This window comes from Mytilus galloprovincialis, chromosome 3 (genome assembly GCF_965363235.1).
Source record: "Mytilus galloprovincialis chromosome 3, xbMytGall1.hap1.1, whole genome shotgun sequence".
In the NCBI taxonomy this organism is placed as follows: Eukaryota; Metazoa; Mollusca; class Bivalvia; order Mytilida; family Mytilidae; genus Mytilus; species Mytilus galloprovincialis.
The window spans coordinates 100,661,429-100,683,505 of record NC_134840.1 but is presented as its reverse complement, the minus strand read 5'-3'; the positions used below and the strand labels follow the sequence as shown (position 1 = coordinate 100,683,505).

At 32.0% G+C, this 22,077-nt stretch overlaps 1 protein-coding gene across 2 annotated transcripts; it reads right to left on the bottom strand.

The window, feature by feature from the left end:
• Window positions 1-403: 403 nt before the first annotated feature.
• Window positions 404-21,644, bottom strand: LOC143069536 (kelch domain-containing protein 1-like). 2 transcript variants are annotated; one of them, XM_076244220.1, is made up of 11 exons: window positions 21,510-21,644; window positions 13,160-13,290; window positions 12,456-12,526; window positions 10,545-10,766; window positions 9,990-10,077; window positions 9,243-9,320; window positions 8,392-8,531; window positions 5,578-5,690; window positions 4,587-4,750; window positions 2,470-2,522; window positions 404-2,116 (listed from the first exon to the last, which is right to left on the bottom strand). In XM_076244220.1, exons 2-11 carry the CDS (start codon window positions 13,259-13,261, stop codon window positions 1,924-1,926), a joined length of 1,224 nt encoding a protein of 407 aa, XP_076100335.1. In that variant the 5' UTR covers window positions 13,262-13,290; window positions 21,510-21,644; the 3' UTR covers window positions 404-1,923. The 2 variants fall into 2 exon arrangements, with proteins under 2 accessions (XP_076100335.1, XP_076100336.1); XM_076244221.1 differs by lacking the exon at window positions 12,456-12,526 and adding an exon at window positions 12,334-12,404.
• Window positions 21,645-22,077: the final 433 nt, after the last annotated feature.

Sequence of the window (22,077 nt, the reverse complement as noted above, 5' to 3'; positions counted from 1 at the left end):
ATTTGATTAGGAACTTTCCTTTTTAAATTTTCCTCTGAGTTCCATATTTTTGTGATTTTACTTTTTAAAACCCCAAGGTTATTCCTGTTATGTCATAGGTAACTCCTTTGCCTTCACAAAAAGGATTTTTAAAAAACAAGAAATGGATTTTTGAACTTTACTCTGCTGCTCCCAGATAGGTAACAATATGTCATAATTTTCTAACATGAATAACAGATCATATATATTTAATAAATAAATTTTGGAAAATGTTCATGGATAAGATTATAGGATGTTATGATCAATGCACTATATTTTTAGTAAATCAAAAGTAAACCATGAAAGATACAGATATCAAGCCAGTACCATATGGTTTTGATTGCATTTTGTGCAATCTTAATCCAAAAACAAAACAGAAAATTCATACTTTTACAAAATACATATTCATAACAAAAGAGATATAAGTACAATCATATACAAATGCTCAATGAAACAAATAATAATTTCTTCAACATACAATGTTTTGATTGCAAAGAAAACAATCCCATTCCTATCGATTTTTATCCTTAAAAACACAAAAACTTTTTTTCCATAATCAATTGCCTTAAAAACCATCATCAGGAACAACTGAATTCTATCTAATCCACATAATTATTTCTTGTATTAATGTTATGTAACTGATGAACAGTCTTTTCAAAAAAAAAACCAAGAATGTGTCCCTAGTATGTACTATCATTTTCTATGTTCAGTGGACCGTAAAAATGGGGTGAAAACTCCAATTAACATTAGAAAGTTCATATCATAAGGAACATGTGTACTAAGTTTGAAGGTAATTGGACTTCAACATCATCAAAAATTACCTCGACCCAAAACTTTAACCTGAAGCGGGACAGACAGACAAACGGACGAAGGAACAGACGCACAGACCAGATAACATAATGCCCATATATGGGGCATAAAAAGATATCCATGAGAGTAAAATATCTTATAATTTAAAGAAAATTTAAATTAGGATGTAAACATTCCTGTTTGAATGGTTTTACATAATCATTTTTTGTGCCCTGTTGTGTTGTAGACAGTACTTTGACCTATAATGGTTTAACTATTACAACTTTTAATTTCCAAATGGAATAAAAATTCTTGAATATGATTTCCACTGGAATAAATATTACATTATTTTTTCCCTAACAGAATTGTAAATAAAAGGAATAAAGAATATTGTATTTGTTAACGGGCCAGCTGAAGGACCCCTCTGTGTGTGGGAGTTTCTCGCTACATTGAAGACCCATTGGTGGCCTTCGGCTGTTGTCTGCTCTATGGTCGAGTTGTTGTCACTTTAACACATTCCCCATTTCTATTCTCAATTTTATTGTTCCACCACAAACAGATATAATGGCATTGTTTATTACAAAGTTACCAGGGAAACTTTAAAAGGTAGAACAAATATAAGTTGACAAAACTCAAGAAATAATAGAATGATTAGCAATACAAAAAGTTCAAAAGGATAAGCTGAGATCACAATATATCTTAATTTTCATCAACATGATCAGCAGTGGCAGATTCAAAGAGGGGGGGTTCAGGGGGATTAGAACACTCCATTCTTATTTTGACGATAAATGCTTTTAAATCGGAACATAGGGTTGGAACCCCCCTCTTATCCTTGGTTGGAACACGCCTTTTAAAAATGGCTGGATCTGCCACTGATTAGAAAACTTTAAAACAGATTTAAGATAGTATCAATTATCACATGATTATAATTCAATAGTTTTTCCATGATGTAAGACCAGTAAGACATCTGTGTGCTTGTTGTATTAATAACACAATGGTTGCTATGATGTAGAAGTTCTTTGACCCCGAAGTTCACCATCAACACTATCCGTGTCATAACTGATACATATAATGTTTAAGTCTATTTTTATCCTATAACCGTAGACACGGTGGTTGCTATGATATAGAACATGCCAGACCCGGTTCATTGACCCCAAGTTCACCTTCACTGTCACTATCCATGTCATAAGTCGTACTAATCTGTTCAAGTTTATTTTTATCCTGTAACCATAGACACAAGGGTTGAGGAAGCTCCTCCCATAAGTCTTCAGTCTGTGATTTTCTTTGGTATACATCATCTAAACATAATCTGGAAATAAATCAATTTTTCATTTACAATTTTTAAGAAAAGATCGTATGATAAATATGCTGTATTGAAGACCCATTCGTGGCTTTAGGCTGTTATCTGCTTTGTGGTAGGGTTGTTTTCTCTTTGACACATTCTCCATTTCCATTCTCAATTTTATTATATTCAACCAATTTTGATCTGAAATTATCATCTTCACACTTATCCACTCTTTTAATGATTTTCATTTCAACTGTGATGTTGATTTTTTCAAGTAAAATCATATAATTTATAATTTTAAGTCAAATTAGCACTACTGAATAAGTTTTTCTTCTTTGCTTCTCTGAATTCGTTATTTTACAAGATGATATAATTACCTTAATAGAGAATATGGCTGTAGTTGTATGGTTAATACTTCTCCACTAATTTTCTGAAAAATATAAAATTTCATCTTTTTTAAAATCTAGATAAACTGTTATCACAAATATATGTCTCGTTTTTTGTAATTTTCATATGGCAAATGTTGAAATTAAAATATCAACACTTTAACATATAAGTTTTGCAAATGTTCAAAGTCAATGAACCATGACTGAAGGTACATAGCTAAACAATCTCCATGGAAATGATGTGTGCCCATGCTAATACAACTGCATTCCAAATACCATTGACTTATCATAAGTAGTTCCCTTTAAACAAACCTAAACACAAACTTATACATGTAAACGAAGCAAAATTTAAAAGTAAAAAAACCATTACTGAGGGGCAAGGTCAAATAATCTCCATGGTAATGAGATGTGCTAATGCTAATACAACTGTATTCCAGATATCACTGACCTACCACTATATATATATAGCTAGTGGTTCCCCATAAACCGACATAATCACAAACTAATACATAAAAACTAAGCAAAAGTTTCAAAGTCAATAGACCATGACTGAGGGGGCTTTGCCAAATGAACTCCATGGAAATGAGATATGCTAATGCTAAGACAACTGCATACCAATTATCATTAACTTAACACTAGTGGTTCCCAATAAACCAACCTAATCACAAACTAATACATGAAAACTAAGCAAAAGTTTCAAAGTCAATAGACAATAACTGAGGGGGCAGGGCCTAATAATCTTCATGTTAATGAGATGTGCCAATACTAATACAACTGCATACCAAATATCTTTGACTTACTACTAGTGGTTCACCATAAACTAGACCTTAGCGGAAACTTATACATTGTTGACACCACCACTGCTGATGCCAGAAACAGCCTACCTATGACTCGGGTTCACTCAGTCAAGTGAGACAAAAAACAATATTTTTTCTGCATCTTCTCACAATGGTAATTATCAAAGTAGCCATCCCTCTTACATGTATGCTTGTGCTTGGCTAAAACAAAAGTCCCCAAAGCCTCAATTGTTTTTCACTGGATGATCTAATGCAAATATATCATAAAGAACCTGAGTCAAATTGGACTCAAACAGGGTTTCCGTGGTGATGCTAATTAATTCATCAATTCCATTGTAAAGAAGCAGTAAATACTAATTTTCAAATCATTGGATGTCCATAAATATAGCTTAAAGTTTCTTCAACACTATTCAAAGATCAGTTAAGAATAAGCCATCCATATAAGAACTCTCTCTTTGTCAAGAGCATAATATATTGGCACCAACTGGAAGACAGTATGGTATGCACAATTACAGTTTAGAGCTTCATGGCAGCTCTCCAACACCGTCAATATCTCTCTCATGGCAAATAAAAGCTAGAATTGGTATTTCAAGGTACACATTAAACGTTGCATTGAAGACCCATTGGTGGCCTTTGGCTGTTGTCTCTTTGACACATTCCCCATTTCTATTCTCAATTTTATACAGACAGAAGCCTTACTATCTAAAGAATCACATAATTTTTAAACACCAGGAAGCTCTACCTAAATATATTTCACAATGAATAACAACCCGTTTGAAGATAAACTTTGAAATGTCACCATCCAGACCTCAGTTCCGCTCATTACCACCAAAGATGAACAGACTAGCAATGTAAAGAATACACTGACAATGAGCATGCTTGAAGAAGAGTACCCTTCAGAAACCTGGGTAAGAGAACATACAGATGGGTCAGCCACAAATGCAACAACAAAAGGAGGGGCTGGTATATACATTAAGTACTCCAATAGAGATCAACAGTCAGAGGCAATACCAACAGGCCTACATTGTTCAAACTAAAAAGCTGAAGAAGAAGCCCTTATTCATGCTGCACACTCCATCAAAAACAAAATCAATAATACAACTCAAGTAGTATTCCTGACTGATGCCCTCTCTGTGCTACAAGCTTTGAAGAACGACATGCTACCTCAACTCAGAAACAACACTCAAAGAGAAACTATACAGACCCCTACAGAAGACCACCAGATTTGTTGAGGAGACTGGTAATCAAGTGTAAAGGCAAATGATAAGAAGAAGAAGATATCATTTTTAATTAAAGGTAGATAATACTTACATTTTCTAGAGAATAATCTAAAATGTTATTGCAGCAGCCACCAAAGATAATAATTTCTCCAGCAGTTGATAAAGTTGATGTGTGCCACAGACGTGGCTGGTTTGAAGGTAGATAATCTAAGTGGCACCATGACAGTGTAATAGTATCTAGTATCCACCCATCACCTAAGAGGAGATCACAGGCAATTAGTTGACACGATTTTTTAGCAAAAAAAATCTTGGCAGACATTTTATAAAATATTCAAAAGTTCTTCTAGCCAACCATTTCTCATCATAATCATTATCATTATCAAAAAGGTGTCTCTTAGCATTAGAAATTACTTAAAATGTAGTTCAACATGAGATACTCTTTTGCTAGATATAAAAATAAAAATTATGTGTAATCTAATCTATTTGGGATATTTACTTTACTTGATACAGTTTTACTAAGAAAAAAATCAATAAAAAAAATCATCACTCTGCCTTTAGAATTTGATATTTTGTTTTGCATTCTAATAAAAAAAAAACAAGGACCAACTCAATTTCAAGAATCTAAAAGTTAATAGTACTGATAATATGATTTCTACATAACCCTTTTCAAAGGCAAGAAAATACAGAAACACAGAACCTTGTACATCTTATTGTTCTTGTCACAGAATTTGGTACTGGTGATAGGAATTTGATAGTCACTGTATTCATAAACAAATTCCAAGACTAGGGGCAATATATTGCTTGACACATTAGTATATATACACTTGTCTATTGCTCAGGATATTCTGTTGACCTCTAGATAAATTTTGGTATAATTTACGTTATAAAATTTTAATTTCTGTTTATGAAGGGCTTTGACGAATTCACCCTCATCATTGTTTCTGCTGTTCCATTGTTTTCCTCTTAAAGTTGATGTGTTTCCCTCGGTCTTGATTTGTGACCCAAATTTGTTTTCGCTTAATTTATTTATGAATATTGAACAGCTGTATATATACTGTTGCCTTCATATAAAGATCACTTACTAAGAGGTGTATTATTTTGATCAAAGCCTCCATATAAAAATAACCTATTATTTGGTATTGCAGTCAATGTATGCCATGACCTTCCACAAGGAAGACAACCCTCTGTCCTCAACCTACAAATAAAAAACATATTTCGTTCATTGACAAATATTTCTGGTTTTCGATAAAATACAAACTAGACAGTTTCAGCTCTATAAACTATAATTTGAAAATTAAGTTTCATAATAAACCAGATGCTCCGCAGGGCGCAGCTTATATGACCGCAGAGGTCGAACCCTGAACAGTTGGGGCAAGTATGGACAAAACATTTAAGCTTGATACAGCTCTGAATTTGGATTGTGATTAAATAGTTGACACAACATAGGTTTCTGACACAGAATGAATGTGGTCTTAGAACTTAAACTTAAAAACTTAAAAATTTTAAATTGGACATTTACCTTTTATGGTCCAATATTCAAAATCGAAATACATGGTTAGATTCAGCATATCATAGAACCCTAAGAATTCAATTTTTGATGAAATCAAATAATGTTCGATTTTAGACCCTTTAGACCTCAATGTGGACCAATTTGATATCCGGGCCCAAATATTAAAAATTCGTAAGGGTTCCATGGAACCCAGTGTCTCGCATACTTTTGCTGTTAATTGCAGACTCAACAAAAATGAGGAAAAACATCAATAAAAATTTCCCTGTCGATACTGTCTTTTGATTGAAAGAAGCTTCCAAGTTTGGTAAAAAAATCAAGGATAGTTTATGAATCTAATAAATGTTTTATAAACTTTAACTGCAGACTGTATGTAATGTTAACTGAAAGAAAAACTAAGTCCATTTATAAGTAAAATACGGAAAAGTTGAAATTTATTTTTACAAAATTTTCTTCTTGATACTATCTTATGATCATAAACAAGCTTCTGTACAAGTTTGGTACAAATAAAGGATAGTTTATGAAAGTTATTAAAATTTTAAAAACTTTAACCACAGAGTGAATGTAATGTTTCCTTGCAGAAAAACTAAGTCCATTTATAAGTAAAATACGGAAAAGTTGAAATTTATTTTTACAAAATTTTCTTCTTGATACTATCTTAAGATCATAAACAAGCTTCTGTCCAAGTTTGGTACAAATCAAGGATAGTTTGTGAAAGTTATTTTAAAATTTTTTAAAAACTTTAACCACAGAGTGAATGTAATGTTTCCTCGCAGAAAAACTAAGTCCATTTATAAGTAAACTACCGAAAAAATGGAATTTTATTTTTACAAAATTTACTTCTGGATACTTTCTTATGATCATAAACAAGCTTCTGTTTAAGTTTGGTAGAAATTCAGTATAGTTTAAGAAAGTTATTAAAATTTCAAAAACTTTAACCACAGAGTGAATATTTGTGGACGCCGCCGACGACGACGGAATGTAGGATCGCTTAGTCTCGTTTTTTCGACTAAAGTCGAAGGCTCGACAAAAATCTAAATACATGGTTAGATTCAGCATATTGAAGAACCCAATACATACATTTTTTGTTGAATCTAAACTGTTGGAGCAAAAATTCCCCAAATCAATCCAAACCTTCCTTTTGTGGTCATAAACCTTGTGTTAAAATTTCAGATTTGTATTTACCTATACTAAAGTTATTGTGCAAAAACCAAGAAAAATGCTTATTTGGGACCTTTTTTTTGCCCCTAATTCCTAAACTGTTGGGACCAAAACTCCCAAAATCAATCCCAACCTTTCTTTTGTGGTCATAAACCTTATTTTAAAATTTCATAGATTTCTGTTTTCTTGTACTAAAGTTATTGTGCGAAAAAAACAAGAAAAATGCTTATTTGGGCCCTTTTTGGCCCCTAATTCCTTAACTGGGTATACATTTACAATTAATTCTCCATAGGCGGTAATGGTAACGTTTTCCTATGTTGCTCAGTCCATATCGTTTACTTGAACATGTATGATGGCTCATATCGAAGCTGATACATTTATACATGTCTGGTTAAATTTTCGGGGTGGCAAGTGAGATTACTTTTTTCGCAAATTGATGGACCCCGGAAGATGTTGAAAAATGTCACTCTCCTCATGAAATAATCCCAAAATTCTGATCATAAAATTCAATAAAAAAATTGTCCTTTCTAATAATTTATTTCAGGTCAAATCTACATCTTTCTTTTCTCATCACACCAGCTCTATAAAACAGTTCTTATTGTTCATTTATGTCCATTTTTAAAATCACAGCATCCACAATTGTATGGCAGACTAATATTTTTTTTAATTACGTCATCTGAGTTCCTCATCTCAAGGTCTATTAGTGATCCTGACCCAACTGTTGGGACCAAAACTCACAAAATCAATCCCAACCTTCCTTTTATGGTCATAAACCTTGTGTTTAAATTTCATAAAGTGCGAAAACCAAATGTCTTCTTTAGTAACAAACAGCTTTTAATTAATGTCCTCTTACTCATGATGACATCATTTGATGATGTCCAATCAAAAATAATATTAAAGATAGTTTTTTAAACAATTTTGTACTCTTGAGAAACATGGCAAATCAGATCTAATATTACAAACATTATACTTTACTACCACTTAATCTCTTGACTCCAATCAAATTAAATGTTACAAACCCTTTAACATATTGCCACTTACTCTCCTGACAATGTCCAATCAGAACTTATGTTACAAACCCTTTATTTTAGAACCACTTACTCTCCTGACAATGTTGAATGTTCAATCAGAACTTATGTTACAAACACTATAGTTTATTACCACTTACTTTCCTGACCATGTCCAATCAGAACTTATGTTTCAAAACCTATTATTTAAAATCACTTACTCTCCCGAACATGTCAAGGTTTCTAAGTCTAGACAATGAAGATCATTCATCCGTGTGGTTTTATGTCTTCCTCCAAATAAGTACACATCAGAACCTATTCTAGCTGCTGATGAAGCTGCTCTTGGTAAAGGGACATCACCCTGGTAATAAAGTGCAAAGAATTAATGCTACAAATGAGATATTGCTTATTGTGAATCATAGTGTTTTTCAGTGTATTAACATTTGCATTTAAATGCATATATGCAATATGTATAATTCTTTAAATCTTAACTTTTCCCATTAAACAAACTGCTTTTAGGTAATTTATATGTATGTTACTTTGAACTTGTGCTACTGTTAAAATGTTATCATTTATGTGTAAGTGGAAATATTCAGACAAAAAATCAATAGAGCGTGTGTTTCACTTTTTCTTTCTAAATATAGAAAATATTTCAGATTTACTCAAATCCATGTAACTATTATTTATAAATACATTCATCTACACCTGAGTAGTCCTTGTGTGCATGTGTCTAGTTCAGTGGTTGTCATTTGTTCATGTATGTCATATTTGATTTTGGTAAATTGTTTTGTTATTAATTAGGCCATTAGTTTTCTCAATTGAATTATTTTATATGTTTCATGCCATGGCTTTAAAAGCTGACCATATGGTATGGGTTTTTCTCATAGTTGAAGGCCATATGGTTGCCCTTTTATTACTTTCATCAACTACATTTGAACTTTGGTGAATAGTTGTCTCATTGGCACCTCTCCTTATTTTTATATATATATATATATAGTCATTTAGGTCTAAGATTGTCCCAGATTAGATTTACCCCTCTCCCATATATTAACCAATAAGTTATAGTTATTACCTTGCACTTAGGATTTGTCCATTCTTTATTTACTGTGTCATATACACATAGCTGATTGTTCCAACCTCTCCTTGGAAACTACAATGGAAAACAATTCTTGACAAGATAAATTGAGAACAAGAGTCTCATAAGAGCCTTGAATGGCTCACCTAGTAAAACTTGCATTCCATTTTTATATTTTCATTTTTACCTGTAATGCAATTAGTATTGTGTAATGGAATTACTGTTCTATGTTTTCTTATTTGTAAATCTTTCTCAGTGGCATTTTGGTACATCTTAAATTCTTCTATTGATTGTAATGTTCATGCTTCCATTTTCCATCTATCTGATATACTGTTTGTCAAATAATGCTTACATTTTATTTTCCAGCTATCTGATATACTTTTTGTCAAATAATGCTTACATTTTATTTTCCAGCTATCTGCTATCCTTTCCAGATAAAAAATTGTTGCAAATAAAGTCCCCTTCTAAAATTTCCCATTTTCATCATTTGATATATATGTTCATAAATCACCGTCACCTTTAATTACCAGATATCAACCTGATCAAAAGTGATTCAACCAACAAGACAAGAGTGATTTTTAGCTTGATCAGTTGTGAATTCTATAGAAACTGTCAGCTAAATGCAAAGACTTCATATGCAACCTCTACTAGAGCTGAGACTGGTACCAAACTGTGGGGAAGAACCTGAAGTCACATTTTCACTTTTAGACTGGTACCCACTACTTAACTTCTACTGGTACTTACTACAGTATTCTCTGAATCCTCAACATATGCCCCATTATCTGTCATGTGACCACTCATAGATGGACCAAATCCACTGAAGCAATAAAACCTGAAAAATAACATTGACATGAAATTAAGACATGTATTATGTTTTCAACAAAACATCTGTCATCAATGACAATACATCAAAGAGCAGTCTTCAAAAAGAAACAACACTTTCTAAAACTCAACTGATAAATATCAATTGATTGTTGTTTGCTTCCAGTGGATAATATTTCATGCATGTTCAGGAAAAAATATATTAATAGTTACAGCATTTATAATAAAATGAAGTGCCACATATAAGTTTGTTTGTGATGGAATTCATGCCAGCAAAATAAGCTTGTGCATTGAGTCATTTCATCTTTTCAGATTCAAGTAAAACATAAAAAAAAAAACTATGGAAAGATTTTTTTTTCAATATTTAAGAAGGTAACACTCTCATGCATAACAGCTCAAAATCCTTGTTATAAAACGGGCAAACTTAATGATAATTCATATGCAGGCATGGCAACTGTTTATTTGAGGTATTCTTACTTTTGATTATAGAACCAGGCCACAGCTTTATCTCTCGGACTTGGTGATTGGTCAGATTCAAGAAGGTGCCATGTATATGTCTTTAAATCTAGTCTGTATAGCTCATTGCTGTTTCCAAAGCTGTTGTGACCTCCAAATACATACATAGAATCTCCATAGCAACAAGCACAGGCACCTGAGAGTTCAAATGGGCATAGTTGAGGGTCAGTTTTCATACAATGCCTAAAATAATAAAATTGATAAAAAACTTAAAAGGGAGGTAACTCTATATAATCATACATGTATTATCAAACATCTTTTTTTCTCTTGGAGGTAAAAAAAATTATTCAGAGTTAAGTCTTTATAAATTTTAAATTATGGGTGGTATAGCAATTTTTCATTTCCAATATTAAATATTTTGTATTTTGTGTAAGTCCCTACATTAACAAGGTAGATAATGAAATCAGCTGTCTATGCACATCCCAGTAGGCTCTGCTGATAACATTAATAAGATTTCTGAATTGCTGATGACATAATTGTGTTGCGGGTATCCAGTAAGTAAGTAAGTAAGTAAGTAAAACTTTCTTTGGATTCACCATATTTCACAAACATAATGAGCTTTTCATCAAATGTAAAATATGTTACTGCAATCTGTTTACTTTTGAAACGTGGTGGAGGACATAATAAACATGGTGTTTGAATATTAAATAAAGGTGGCACAGGAAAATTTAAGCCTAGTGCTCCTACAAACAGTAATGGTGATCCATAACAAAAAAAAAAAAATCCTTGACTAATGCTATATATATAGCTTTTAAGGAATGCAAGACAAAAAGTCACAGTCAAAAGTCACAATTCAGTTTTGAGATTATTTAAACTTATGTATATAAACCAACTTTGTAAACCAAATTAATTTCTAAATTATCAAAGATGATAAAAAAATTGTTAAGAAAAAAAAATGTCAAAGTGGCTAGGTACTTTTATGGCTTCATGGTACAAAGAAATTTCCTAAACTGTAAAATAAATATATATATATATATATATATATATATGTAATAAAATGGAAATATTTCAAGATTTTTTCTTAAATATATTCAAACAATTTTCAACAATTTATTTGTAACATTTGTCCTGTGACTTTTTGTCCTATCAAAGGAGTAGAGGCATAAAGGCCCTTTTTTGGCCCAAAAATTACTGCAAATTTTAAAGTTATCATATATGTATTCTTAATTAACTGAAAACTGTACTACAGTACAAGGTACTCAGAGAAACAAAGCAAATTTGAAATTGAACAAGTTTCCATGGCAACAAATCATGATTTATTTTGCATATTTTGTAAAATTTCATGTTTTCCTTGTTTTTCATCAAATTTGATGCATATTTTAGATTGAAAAAGTATGTGCACACCCAAGAAAACAACTTTATATTTGGTGGGATCATGTCAATAGTAATAATAAAGCTTCTTTTAAATCATTTTGTTGTTTCTTGCCTGGGCACGATGTTTCCATAACAGAATAAAGATGGAAAAATGCATAAAATCTGTATTTTTCATCGTTTTTGGGAAAATAGTACATATAATGACGTATTTGTGACGTCATCAGATAAAAATCTTTATGTTTTTCTTTTATATTTCTTGAACCTATGCATTTCTAAACATTATGTGCCAATTGGAAATAGATATCAAACATTTATTTTTTTGGGGCAAAATCCAAGCCTTAATGCCCCTACTCCTTTGAGACTTTCTGTCCTGTGACATTCTGTCCTGTATTTTGTCCTGTGACATTCTGTTTGTTTACCACTTTTAAGAACCTACCAGATGTTATTCTCTGTACTGTAAACCCACAATTCATTAGCTGGCAGATAAAACTCAAAATTATTAACAGACTGAAAATAAAAACAAAAATTGTTTGTTTAAAATAATACAAGCTAACCTACCAAACTTTATTTTCTGTGTTGTAAATCCACAATTCTTTGGCTGCTAAGTAATACTGAAAATTATTTTCTATCTGAAAAATATATGATCAAATACATGTATGATGTGTATGTAGATTTTAGGGAACAATAAATAACAAGCTTTCTAAAATATAAGATAATGAAACAAATGTGGTAATATGGGTTCAGACTTCAATTATACATTCATTCCAGGGGCGGATCCAGCCATTTAAAAAAGAGGGGGTTCCTAACCCAGGACAAAGGGGGGGTTCCAATTACATGTCCCCATTCAAATGCATTGATCGTCCAAAAAAAAGGGGGGTTCCAACCCCCGGAACCCCCCCTCTGGATCCGCACCTGCATTCATTATGTGCATGACACTGTAATACTTTTTTTTTATTGCATTGTCAATCATATAACAGATATTTTAACTAGAATTATCCCCCTTTAGCCATAAAGCCATAACATATGCATTGATACACAAGGTACTTATTTTTCTATGGCTTATTGCAAACAAAACAAGAGGGATGCTAAAATCTGTTTGTGTTTTTATCACAGAATGTAAACATATCTTATCTTTCTTTCTGCACATTGTTTTCTAAAAATTAATGTCCTTATTTGTTTTGTTTTATTTGTTTTGTTTAATATCCAAAACTTATTACTTACAAAAAATGTATAAAATATTCAGTAAAAACTTGTATACATACAGAATATCCACCCCACACAATCATATACTGGCCGTAACTAGCAGCAACATGTCCACACCTGGGTGTGGCTTCTTTACACTTTGTCCGAGATATCTGACTCATGTCACATTCAAATCATCCTCTTTTTTTCTCTGCAAAAGAGAAAAAATATTCTTAATAAATGGAAAAGATAACTTCATTGTTAGTGGGGATACAACCATATTGACTAAAACTGCCATTTTTACTCTTCAACGAATGTTATAATTGTTCAAAACACAATAAGTTTTTCTACCCTAGGCAAATTTGCATGGCATATTAGGGTGATTTGGAACCATTTTTGGAGGGTTTTCAATACTCCTCAACTTCATAACTTGATTCAGTCTACCCACTTTTTAGATTCAAGCACCACTGATGAGTCTTACATTGCATACTTCCCAATATGCGTGGGATTTCAGCCATAGAGGCTTCAAATTTGAAATTTTGAAACAGCAATTTTATCCACAATTTAAAACAAATCAATCAATTTACCATGACTCTGAGATTGTAAAACTACGCAGAAGCATAAAAACAACATTAAAATGCATTTGAATGCCCCTTAACAGGTATTGTAGGACTATGAGAGGCTCAGAGCCATTTTGCAAGTAAAACCCCCAGGCCCCCATGGTCATTTGAAAATGCTGGCAGGTATGTATTGTATGTAGAAAAATCATCAATTGATCCTGGTATATTTGATGATATAAAAAAGATGTCGTATGATTGGTATGAGTGTTTTACAATCATGTTTATTGTGAACAGCTGGATAAATCTAAGAAGTAAACACTTTTGAAGCTTCCATTAACTTATATTACTCTTATAAGTATTGCAGTAAAAGAGAGAAGCTGCACAGGGTACCTTGGACCTGAAAATGTATATCCATGTGCAGTTTTATCATTGACATGATTGAGATAAAATCAGCATGAAAACGTTTTTAAAATACTGAAAATATAATTGTGTGAAAGGCATATATATTTACAGGACTAACTTTCATGTTGAAGACAGTACTTTTACAAGGTTGGCAAAAAAGCGGTCAATACTAGTATTGACCATGCCAGTGGTAAATACCAGTAAATACTGGCAAATACCGGGAAATACCGGCAAATACTGGTGGATTGAATTTTGAGTGGTCATTACTATAAAAACCACTATCTACTTGGTCATTTATAATTACTATTAATAATTAATTTATAAAGAAAGTGTTCAAATCATTTTTAATGGTTTTATTTCTTATTCTATTGTAAATTCAAATAGGGATCTACATTGATCAATGTGTACATAATATTATAGTAAAAGAAAAACTTTTTGTCCCTTCTTCAAATTTCCATTTCCAGTATGAAGAAGGTTTTTATCTCACAGTTAAATAGACAGGAAATAATTTATTGTTTAAGGGAGTCTTCATATATGAATTTTAGGGCACAGGACGATTGCACTTTTTTACCTGTAAAACGATAGGACATTTGCGCTTTAAATTTTGATTCACTAGGCCTGTATTAATTTGACCGGGCATTTGCGCTTTTTACCTCTAGCCTACCTGTAATTCAGAAGTAATCATTACGTCAATAAATTTAATTTATATTGATACGACAAATTGTCCAGAATCCTTCCATGCCAACTATAATGAACAGTTGCTATTTTTTTTATATCTTTTTGAAGAGTACCATTGAACAACAGTCGGTGAATTACATAAAGATTCTTTACATTGATGAACAGGCACCCCGGTCTGGAATTGAGAAAAAAATAACTTGATTATTTATTTGAAATGCGAGCGAAATACCAGTCAGAACAACAAGAGCTAAATTTGATCATTGAATTTTTCTTGGGCTTCCGTTATTAAGCTAATCTGACCTGACCTGTGATGACTACACATGTTTTATGTCTTTTTAATTTTGACATGTTTGAGCTGTATATAAACTTTAAAACATATATCAATGTGCTATGAAATGTGCTACGAAATGATTTTAAACTTTTAACCCATAAAGAAAATTATGATTTTAACTCTTTTAATAAGGTCAATTATTGCAAAAGCGCATATGTCCTATGTAAAAAGCGCAAATGTCCTTTATTAAAAAGCGCAAATGTCCTATGATTTGAAGCGCAAGTGTCCAAAATAAAAAGCGAAAATGTCCTAAAAGGCTATGAAAAAGCGCAAACGTCACTCGCCAGAATTTTATTACCTTCAACCCATGCACTGTCAACTTTTATTGGAGGCTGTTGTTTAAGTAATTAAATTTTCACACCTAGCAATGCCAGGTGATAGGTAAAAAGACGGCTTATTCTCATTTCGCCTTAGCTGTCAAAATAATTATATAAAATTAATCCCAGTTTGCCTTAGTACAAATTTTCAGGTACATAAGAATTAACTAAGGCGAAATGGGAGCTTCTGTAAACATTGTAATTAAATTATGTTTTGTTAGTATTGCAATTAGTTATTATTTGTTATATTGATGTTAAATTCTACCAAGAAATATTATTTATGTTTGGTGTCCCACTTTTTAAATAATTCTTTTTTATAGCTGCTCTTCTTTTTCTGATTTTTTTACTCATGTGTTATATTTTGTAAATAAAGTCTTATTTGATATGACAAATTGTCTATGGATATTTCATATTTCAATGAATAAATAAATTTAAAGACAAATATACTATCTTTACAAATATTTCATCTCTGAATCAGCACTGAATTCAAACCCCAGTTTTAAATTTGCATACTAAAATTAAATATAGAAAATGTACAGGTTATAAATAATAGCATGAGAAAAAAGCTCTAATACATATGACATAAGAATTATTTCCATATAGTTCATATTATTAAAAACAAGGCACTGATGTACACATTTGAATGTTCAAAGTTCATCTAGTTTCCAAGATTGAGGATGTAAGCAGTGGCGGATCCAGAAATTGGGGGCCCACTGACTGACCTAAGAGGGGGCCGCTCGAGTCATGCTTCAGTGATTCCCTATATAAGCAACCAATTTTTTTCCCAAAAAGGAGGGGGCCCGTACCATCACCATACTGAGGTTAATATGTTGGTTGGCGATGTTTTCCAGGAGATCGAAGAATCTTATATAATTTGCACGAAGCTTGAAGAAGTCAAGTCATAGTATACCATAAAATTCAGTGGTTGTCGTTTGTTTATGCGTTACATATTTCTTTTTTGTTCATTATTTGTACATAAATAAGGCTGTTAGTTTTCTCGTTTGAATTGTTTTACATTGTCATTTCGGGGCCTGTTATAGCTGACCATGCAGTATGGGCTTTGCTCATTGTTTAAGGCTGTATGTTGACCTTTTGTTGTTGATATCTGTGTCATTTTGGTCTCTTGTGGAGAGTTGTCTCATTGGCAATTATACCACATCTTCTTAATCGCCAGGCGCGTAGCTGCCTTTACGCAAAAAATCATTTGCTTGCACATGTTTTTCACAAAAAAAAAAAAAAAAAAAAATCCTGAAATTGAATTTCGGATAGTCTTTAGTCTTTCCGGATTATCGTGTCTGGCGGTGTCTGTACTTGCAACTACAATCACGACACAAAGTTTAACCCCGGTAGAAATCAAAATAAAAATGAAGAAGCTAGATTTTTATTTTAGCAAGAAGGCAGCGGATAACGAAAGCCAAAACGTTTTATCTAATTCGTCCAGCAAAGATGTAAATGAGCCATGTACATCGTTTTCACAAGACGTTACTGCAAAGAAAATAACATTGTTTGACCCCCCTTATCCAGATATGTCTAGCCTAACAAATGATGAGTTGTCAAAACATGAAACAAAAGTCAACCTACTGCAGCAAAAATGGGAGCCAAACTCGTATGGAAACTACTCTTTCCCATCTAGGTAATTAGAATATGAAAAAAACAATATTACTTTTATATGTTATGATATAAATACCCCACCCCTTCCTGGCTTTCTGTAGTAACTTAGTCGGCTTCGGATATACATGTATATACAAAGAATTTACATTTTGCACATGAACACAAGGGTCTTCATTTTCACAGGACGATTTGAAAAAGAAAATATGATTTTAAAATGACCCTCGTGAGAAACACCACGGGTGTCTTGCAAGAAGCAGGACCTGCTTACCTTCGGAGCACCGGAGGTCGCCACATTTTTTCGGGGTCCGTGTTTTTCATCTGTAGTTAGTTTTCAATGTTGAAAGTTTTTGCTTGTCATTTTGTGTCTTATCTGTTCCCGGGTTTCCAAATTACGAAACCCACTAGGATGTTACTATCGTTTCTTGAAATATGGTATAGTGAGAAACAGATAGAGTATTTATCATTTTCATCATAAAATGGTCCAAAAAAATTTTCGCCTTGCTTCGCTCGGCTCAAAAAATACAATAATAAACAAAATATTTTTAAAACAACAGCACGCAAATTGTAAGGTAACCTAGGTGCTTTGGATAAGTAATTGAGCAGTTCTTTTCAGATTTTAGTAGAACTGAAGGTAACCAAGTGCTATGGATCAGAAAACAGTTCAAATAATATACATTTTTTTAACTCTCCTGTTGAAATATATGATAAAGCATATAAAAACATGGCAAAATCTGTATCACATTCCGTATCATTCCTCGGGCCTAAAGGCCCTTGGGTGATATCAGTGTCTCTTGATGATACGACATATGATACGGATTTTGCCATGTATTATTCTCTATATAATAACACAATTTTTAAAAAAAATATTATTTTATTAAAGTTTCTGTAATATATGTAAACAAGTTTGTCGGAATACACTTTTTTCTTTCTTTTTTTTAACTCTTTGTGATGCACAATGTAAGGATAATTGACTGATTATTAAGAACTTTCTAATTGCATAAAATTTATACAATTGAAACTTATATTAAATTAAGCATAAAAGAAGCAACTTTCCTACTGACTCATATGTTTTATTGTGGATTTTTTTTCTTTTAAGATCATAAAAATTGTCACTTTTGTTAAAAATAATAATTCAAGAGGAACAATTCCCTAATTAAATGTTGTTAAAATGCTATAAAAACACAGAGGTTGAATTTGTCTATTTAATATTTTTATCTAAATTCACATTTCGCCTTAGTTCAATTCCCATTTGGCCTTAGTATATTTTTTACCTTTTTTACCTGGAATTCACAGCTAAGGCGAGATGAGAACACACCAAAAAGACCCATGTAACTTCATTTACCTGTAGTTTAATTTACCTTTAATTTTAATTACCTGTAAAATCATACATTTGAATAAAAATATATAAATTTAAAAATGTTGAAATAAAATGTAAATTTGTATATATGTTCCAGACCATATGATTATTTGGACCGTACGCGTACGGTCCGGACCGTATACGTATACTCGTATGGTCCGACCATACGCGTACGGTCCAGTACGAGCTGACCATACATGTTATTTGATCATATGGGTTAAATTGAAACAAGCATTTATCACAATCTTTATTTTTAGTTTTACAAATTGTTATTGATAATTTATTACAATTAGATAGATAAAATGAACAAACGAACAATTGAAATTAAGTATTTGTTTAATTTTATATCTGAATCCCATTTTGGTACTCTCGCCCAAGGTGACACAATTCAAGTAACGTAATATTTTTTACATTTTCATGTATGCAGTTGCTAAATATTCTAAAACAATTGACCTCCAACATTATGTTTACTTCCGATATCTTCAATTTCAGTGATCATAATTCAATTAATGTATTACTGATCGACATGCTTAATACAAGAGACTAACAGATTTAATTAGCGTGAATTTAAAAAAAGTTAAAATATAAAGTTTTTGTTTCAATTACAATTGAACTTTTTTAGATTAATTTGATAGTTAAGTTATGTTGATCTGCTTTATGCATTTGTAACTAATAAACTTGACCAACTTTTTAATATTAGTCAGACCGTACGCATACGGTCAGACCGTACGCATACGGTCCGACCGTATGAGTATTTTGAAAAAGTACGCATACGGTCCAGACCGTACGCGTACGGTCCAAATACTCATACGGTCTGGAACATATATATATCTTAAGTATGCAATATCATAATTCATAATAACTAAATTTTAAATCAGTAAGAATAAGTGTTATAAATGAATAAAACATATCCAATTCATTAATTTTATAAGCTGACACATGCATAAAGATTAAAGTTTAAGTGATATTTGACTTTTTATCAAGTTTTTACTTCAATTAATAGTAGAAACAACCATGAAAATTTCAATTGACCAGTATTTGCCAGTATTAACCACTGCGGAGTATTGTCCGGGGCGGTAAATACCGGCAAATACCAAGTTGGTAAATACCAGGGTGGTATTTACCACCCAACCTTGTACTTTTACCTTTAATGGTTTATTTTTACAAATTGTGACTTGGATGGAGAGTTGTCTCATTGTGAATTGGCACTCATACCAAATCTTTTTTTTTTTTAAACATCTTATATCTAGGACTATGAACGAAGAAACCATGATCCTGAGAGGAGGGTTCAGTATACATGTATTTTGATTCGGGAATTTAAATACAAACCAGACCATCTCATGTCAGGGTTTAAGCTAGGATTTTGAGGGCTTTAGTCACTTTGCGCGCTATTTAATTCAACCTATTTTTGTGTAACAGCAAGGGACCAATTATGTATATATTACTATCTAAGTCTAGCTTCATCTTTGACTTTTAACAAGTTTAAAGGACTTATGAATGATTGGCAGTTCTTGTATGATTTGACTGTATTGGCCATTATTATGAAAGATTCTGATATGGGATCCAGACATTTAGTTCACCATTTCTCTTCAGTGTGTTACAGGGGAAATTCCTGATCAACTAAAGTTGGATTTCACCTTTTTTAAACAAGGAATCTCAGCAGAAATTAACTTGCAATGATATATTTATCCCACTGCATAATCATATTATTCTTATAAAACGTCTAAGTGATATTTGGATAACATTTCTATGAAGTTGGAACTTGGAACTATATATTAAATCCTTTTTGGAACGATTTAATGACTGTATGAAAGTTGTAAACAAATCAAGAATAGTCAATAAATCAAGTTTTTCTACTTATGGTTTTAAAATGAAATGAAAACGCGAAGTGACACGTGGATAATAAATTCAAAACAAGTCCGGATTCATCAGGAAATTGTAATTTTTTTATTTAAATTCCTTAAGTGAGAGATATATATTTGTCTCTCTTGTTTAATTGATACTTAATGATTTTGTATTTTACGTTTTTGGTGTCTATAAATAGTTAAAGAAATACTTTCATGCATGCGTAACATGCAGTACAGGAAGCACCTGCTGATTCGTGAAAACATTGAACGTTTTGAATAAAGTTCTATATTTTAAACAGAAACTGTTGAAAGTTTCTGATTAACATTTATATCAAATATGACGAAAATGCTTTCGAAATGACAAATCTACAACAAACGAACTTCAATTTGTGATCGTTTGAGAAATATGCAAATGCGAACTGTCTGGGGGTAACAATTTTGATAAAATGACGAAACTATACTCCTGGTTGTTGAAATGCTGACTGACCGATTTTCCTGGGGAAATGATTATGATGGTCAATTATGAGGTTTAATAATAATTAACGGATTAGTGACCCATCCGATGGCGATAAGCTGATTAGTTGTAATCATAACTTGTAACACCTGTTGCAATTGTTAATTACCTGGGGGTCATAAACTTGTCAAAAACATAAAGACAGGTAAATTTATAGTATTCTAATGTGAAAATATTTTTACATTTTCAAAATTCTAGTGATGAAATCGGTTTGAAACACTTTCGTCAACATGGTCAATGCGATAATCATTTCGTAAATTACGAAAGTGACGTCACAAGTGCTAGCAAAATCACTGCATGTATCGACATTATGTTTGTTTTAATATTGAATTATTTTCTGATTGCCCGAATCAATCAATTGCCCCAGAAATAGAAAACTTACAGGAAATTTGCTGTTGACTATATCATGTATATGGTACACAAGCTTGTTTCTCTCCATGAGAAATTCGACTATATAATTATATGTGTATACCAGGAACAGGCACTTGTTTCTATCCAAGGGAAGACCCACTATCAACGTATAGAAACAAGTGCCTGTGATCCCAATGTTCCCTTGTCCTATAACATTTGACCTCGGGGGCATTATTTACTATTTCTATTTACTGTTCTGATAAATTTTTTTTACTATCAATGTGCCAGCCGCATTCAAAAAAAATAAATGAAAATATCAGTATAAAAACGTTAAAAATTGAATAAGAATGCGAAGTCATATGTTATAGGACTAAATGTTCCCATGCCCCTGGATAGAAACAAGTCCCTATGGCTCGCTGTGGTAGTGATGTTTGGTTACATTTCTGATATAAAGGTTTTTACCATGAATAATGATTGTCTAAAGTATACCCATTACACAAGTAACGATCTAATGTTGGTTTTACATGTTTAAATACATCTAATGATCTGACAAAGTGTTTGTTGACAGATTTTTAATAACAGGAAGCAGTGCTTTCCATATAAAATACAAAGTAATAACGGGGAATTGAAACATTCCGGAAAGTATTACAAGATCCTGTTGTTATCAGTGAAATTCAAAATAAATAACAAAAATACCCTAACCCTAACCCTAACCATTGAAACTGGTGTCAATATATATATATGTTCCTGTCATAACTAAGAAGGGTTGATGTGGTTAGTCGTCTTTTATTTCATTATAAAACTATTTTGGAACCGCGTTCCTTCACTGATTTTCTCATCTATATAAAAAGACTATGGACTCGACTATGTATGGAGAGTTGTCTCATTGGCACTCACATCACATCTTCCTATAATCTATATACTCCAGAAACATGTACTAGTACTATATTATTTTATTGTAATTAATCGCATCAAAGTTTCATGAAAAGAAAAAGTAAAATCACAAAAATACTGAACAAAATTACCCTAA

Excerpts from the sequence above, each read along its gene's own strand:
- LOC143069536 (XM_076244220.1), bottom strand. The coding sequence starts at position 13,261 with ATGAGTCAGATATCTCGGACAAAGTGTAAAGAAGCCACACCCAGGTGT. Across the intron at positions 9,321-9,989 it reads AGGATTCAGAGAATACTGTA|TTTCCAAGGAGAGGTTGGAA; the intron begins GTAAGTACCAGT and ends TTTCCATTGTAG. Across the intron at positions 5,691-8,391 it reads ACCTTGACATGTTCGGGAGA|GTTGAGGACAGAGGGTTGTC; the intron begins GTAAGTGATTTT and ends TTTTATTTGTAG.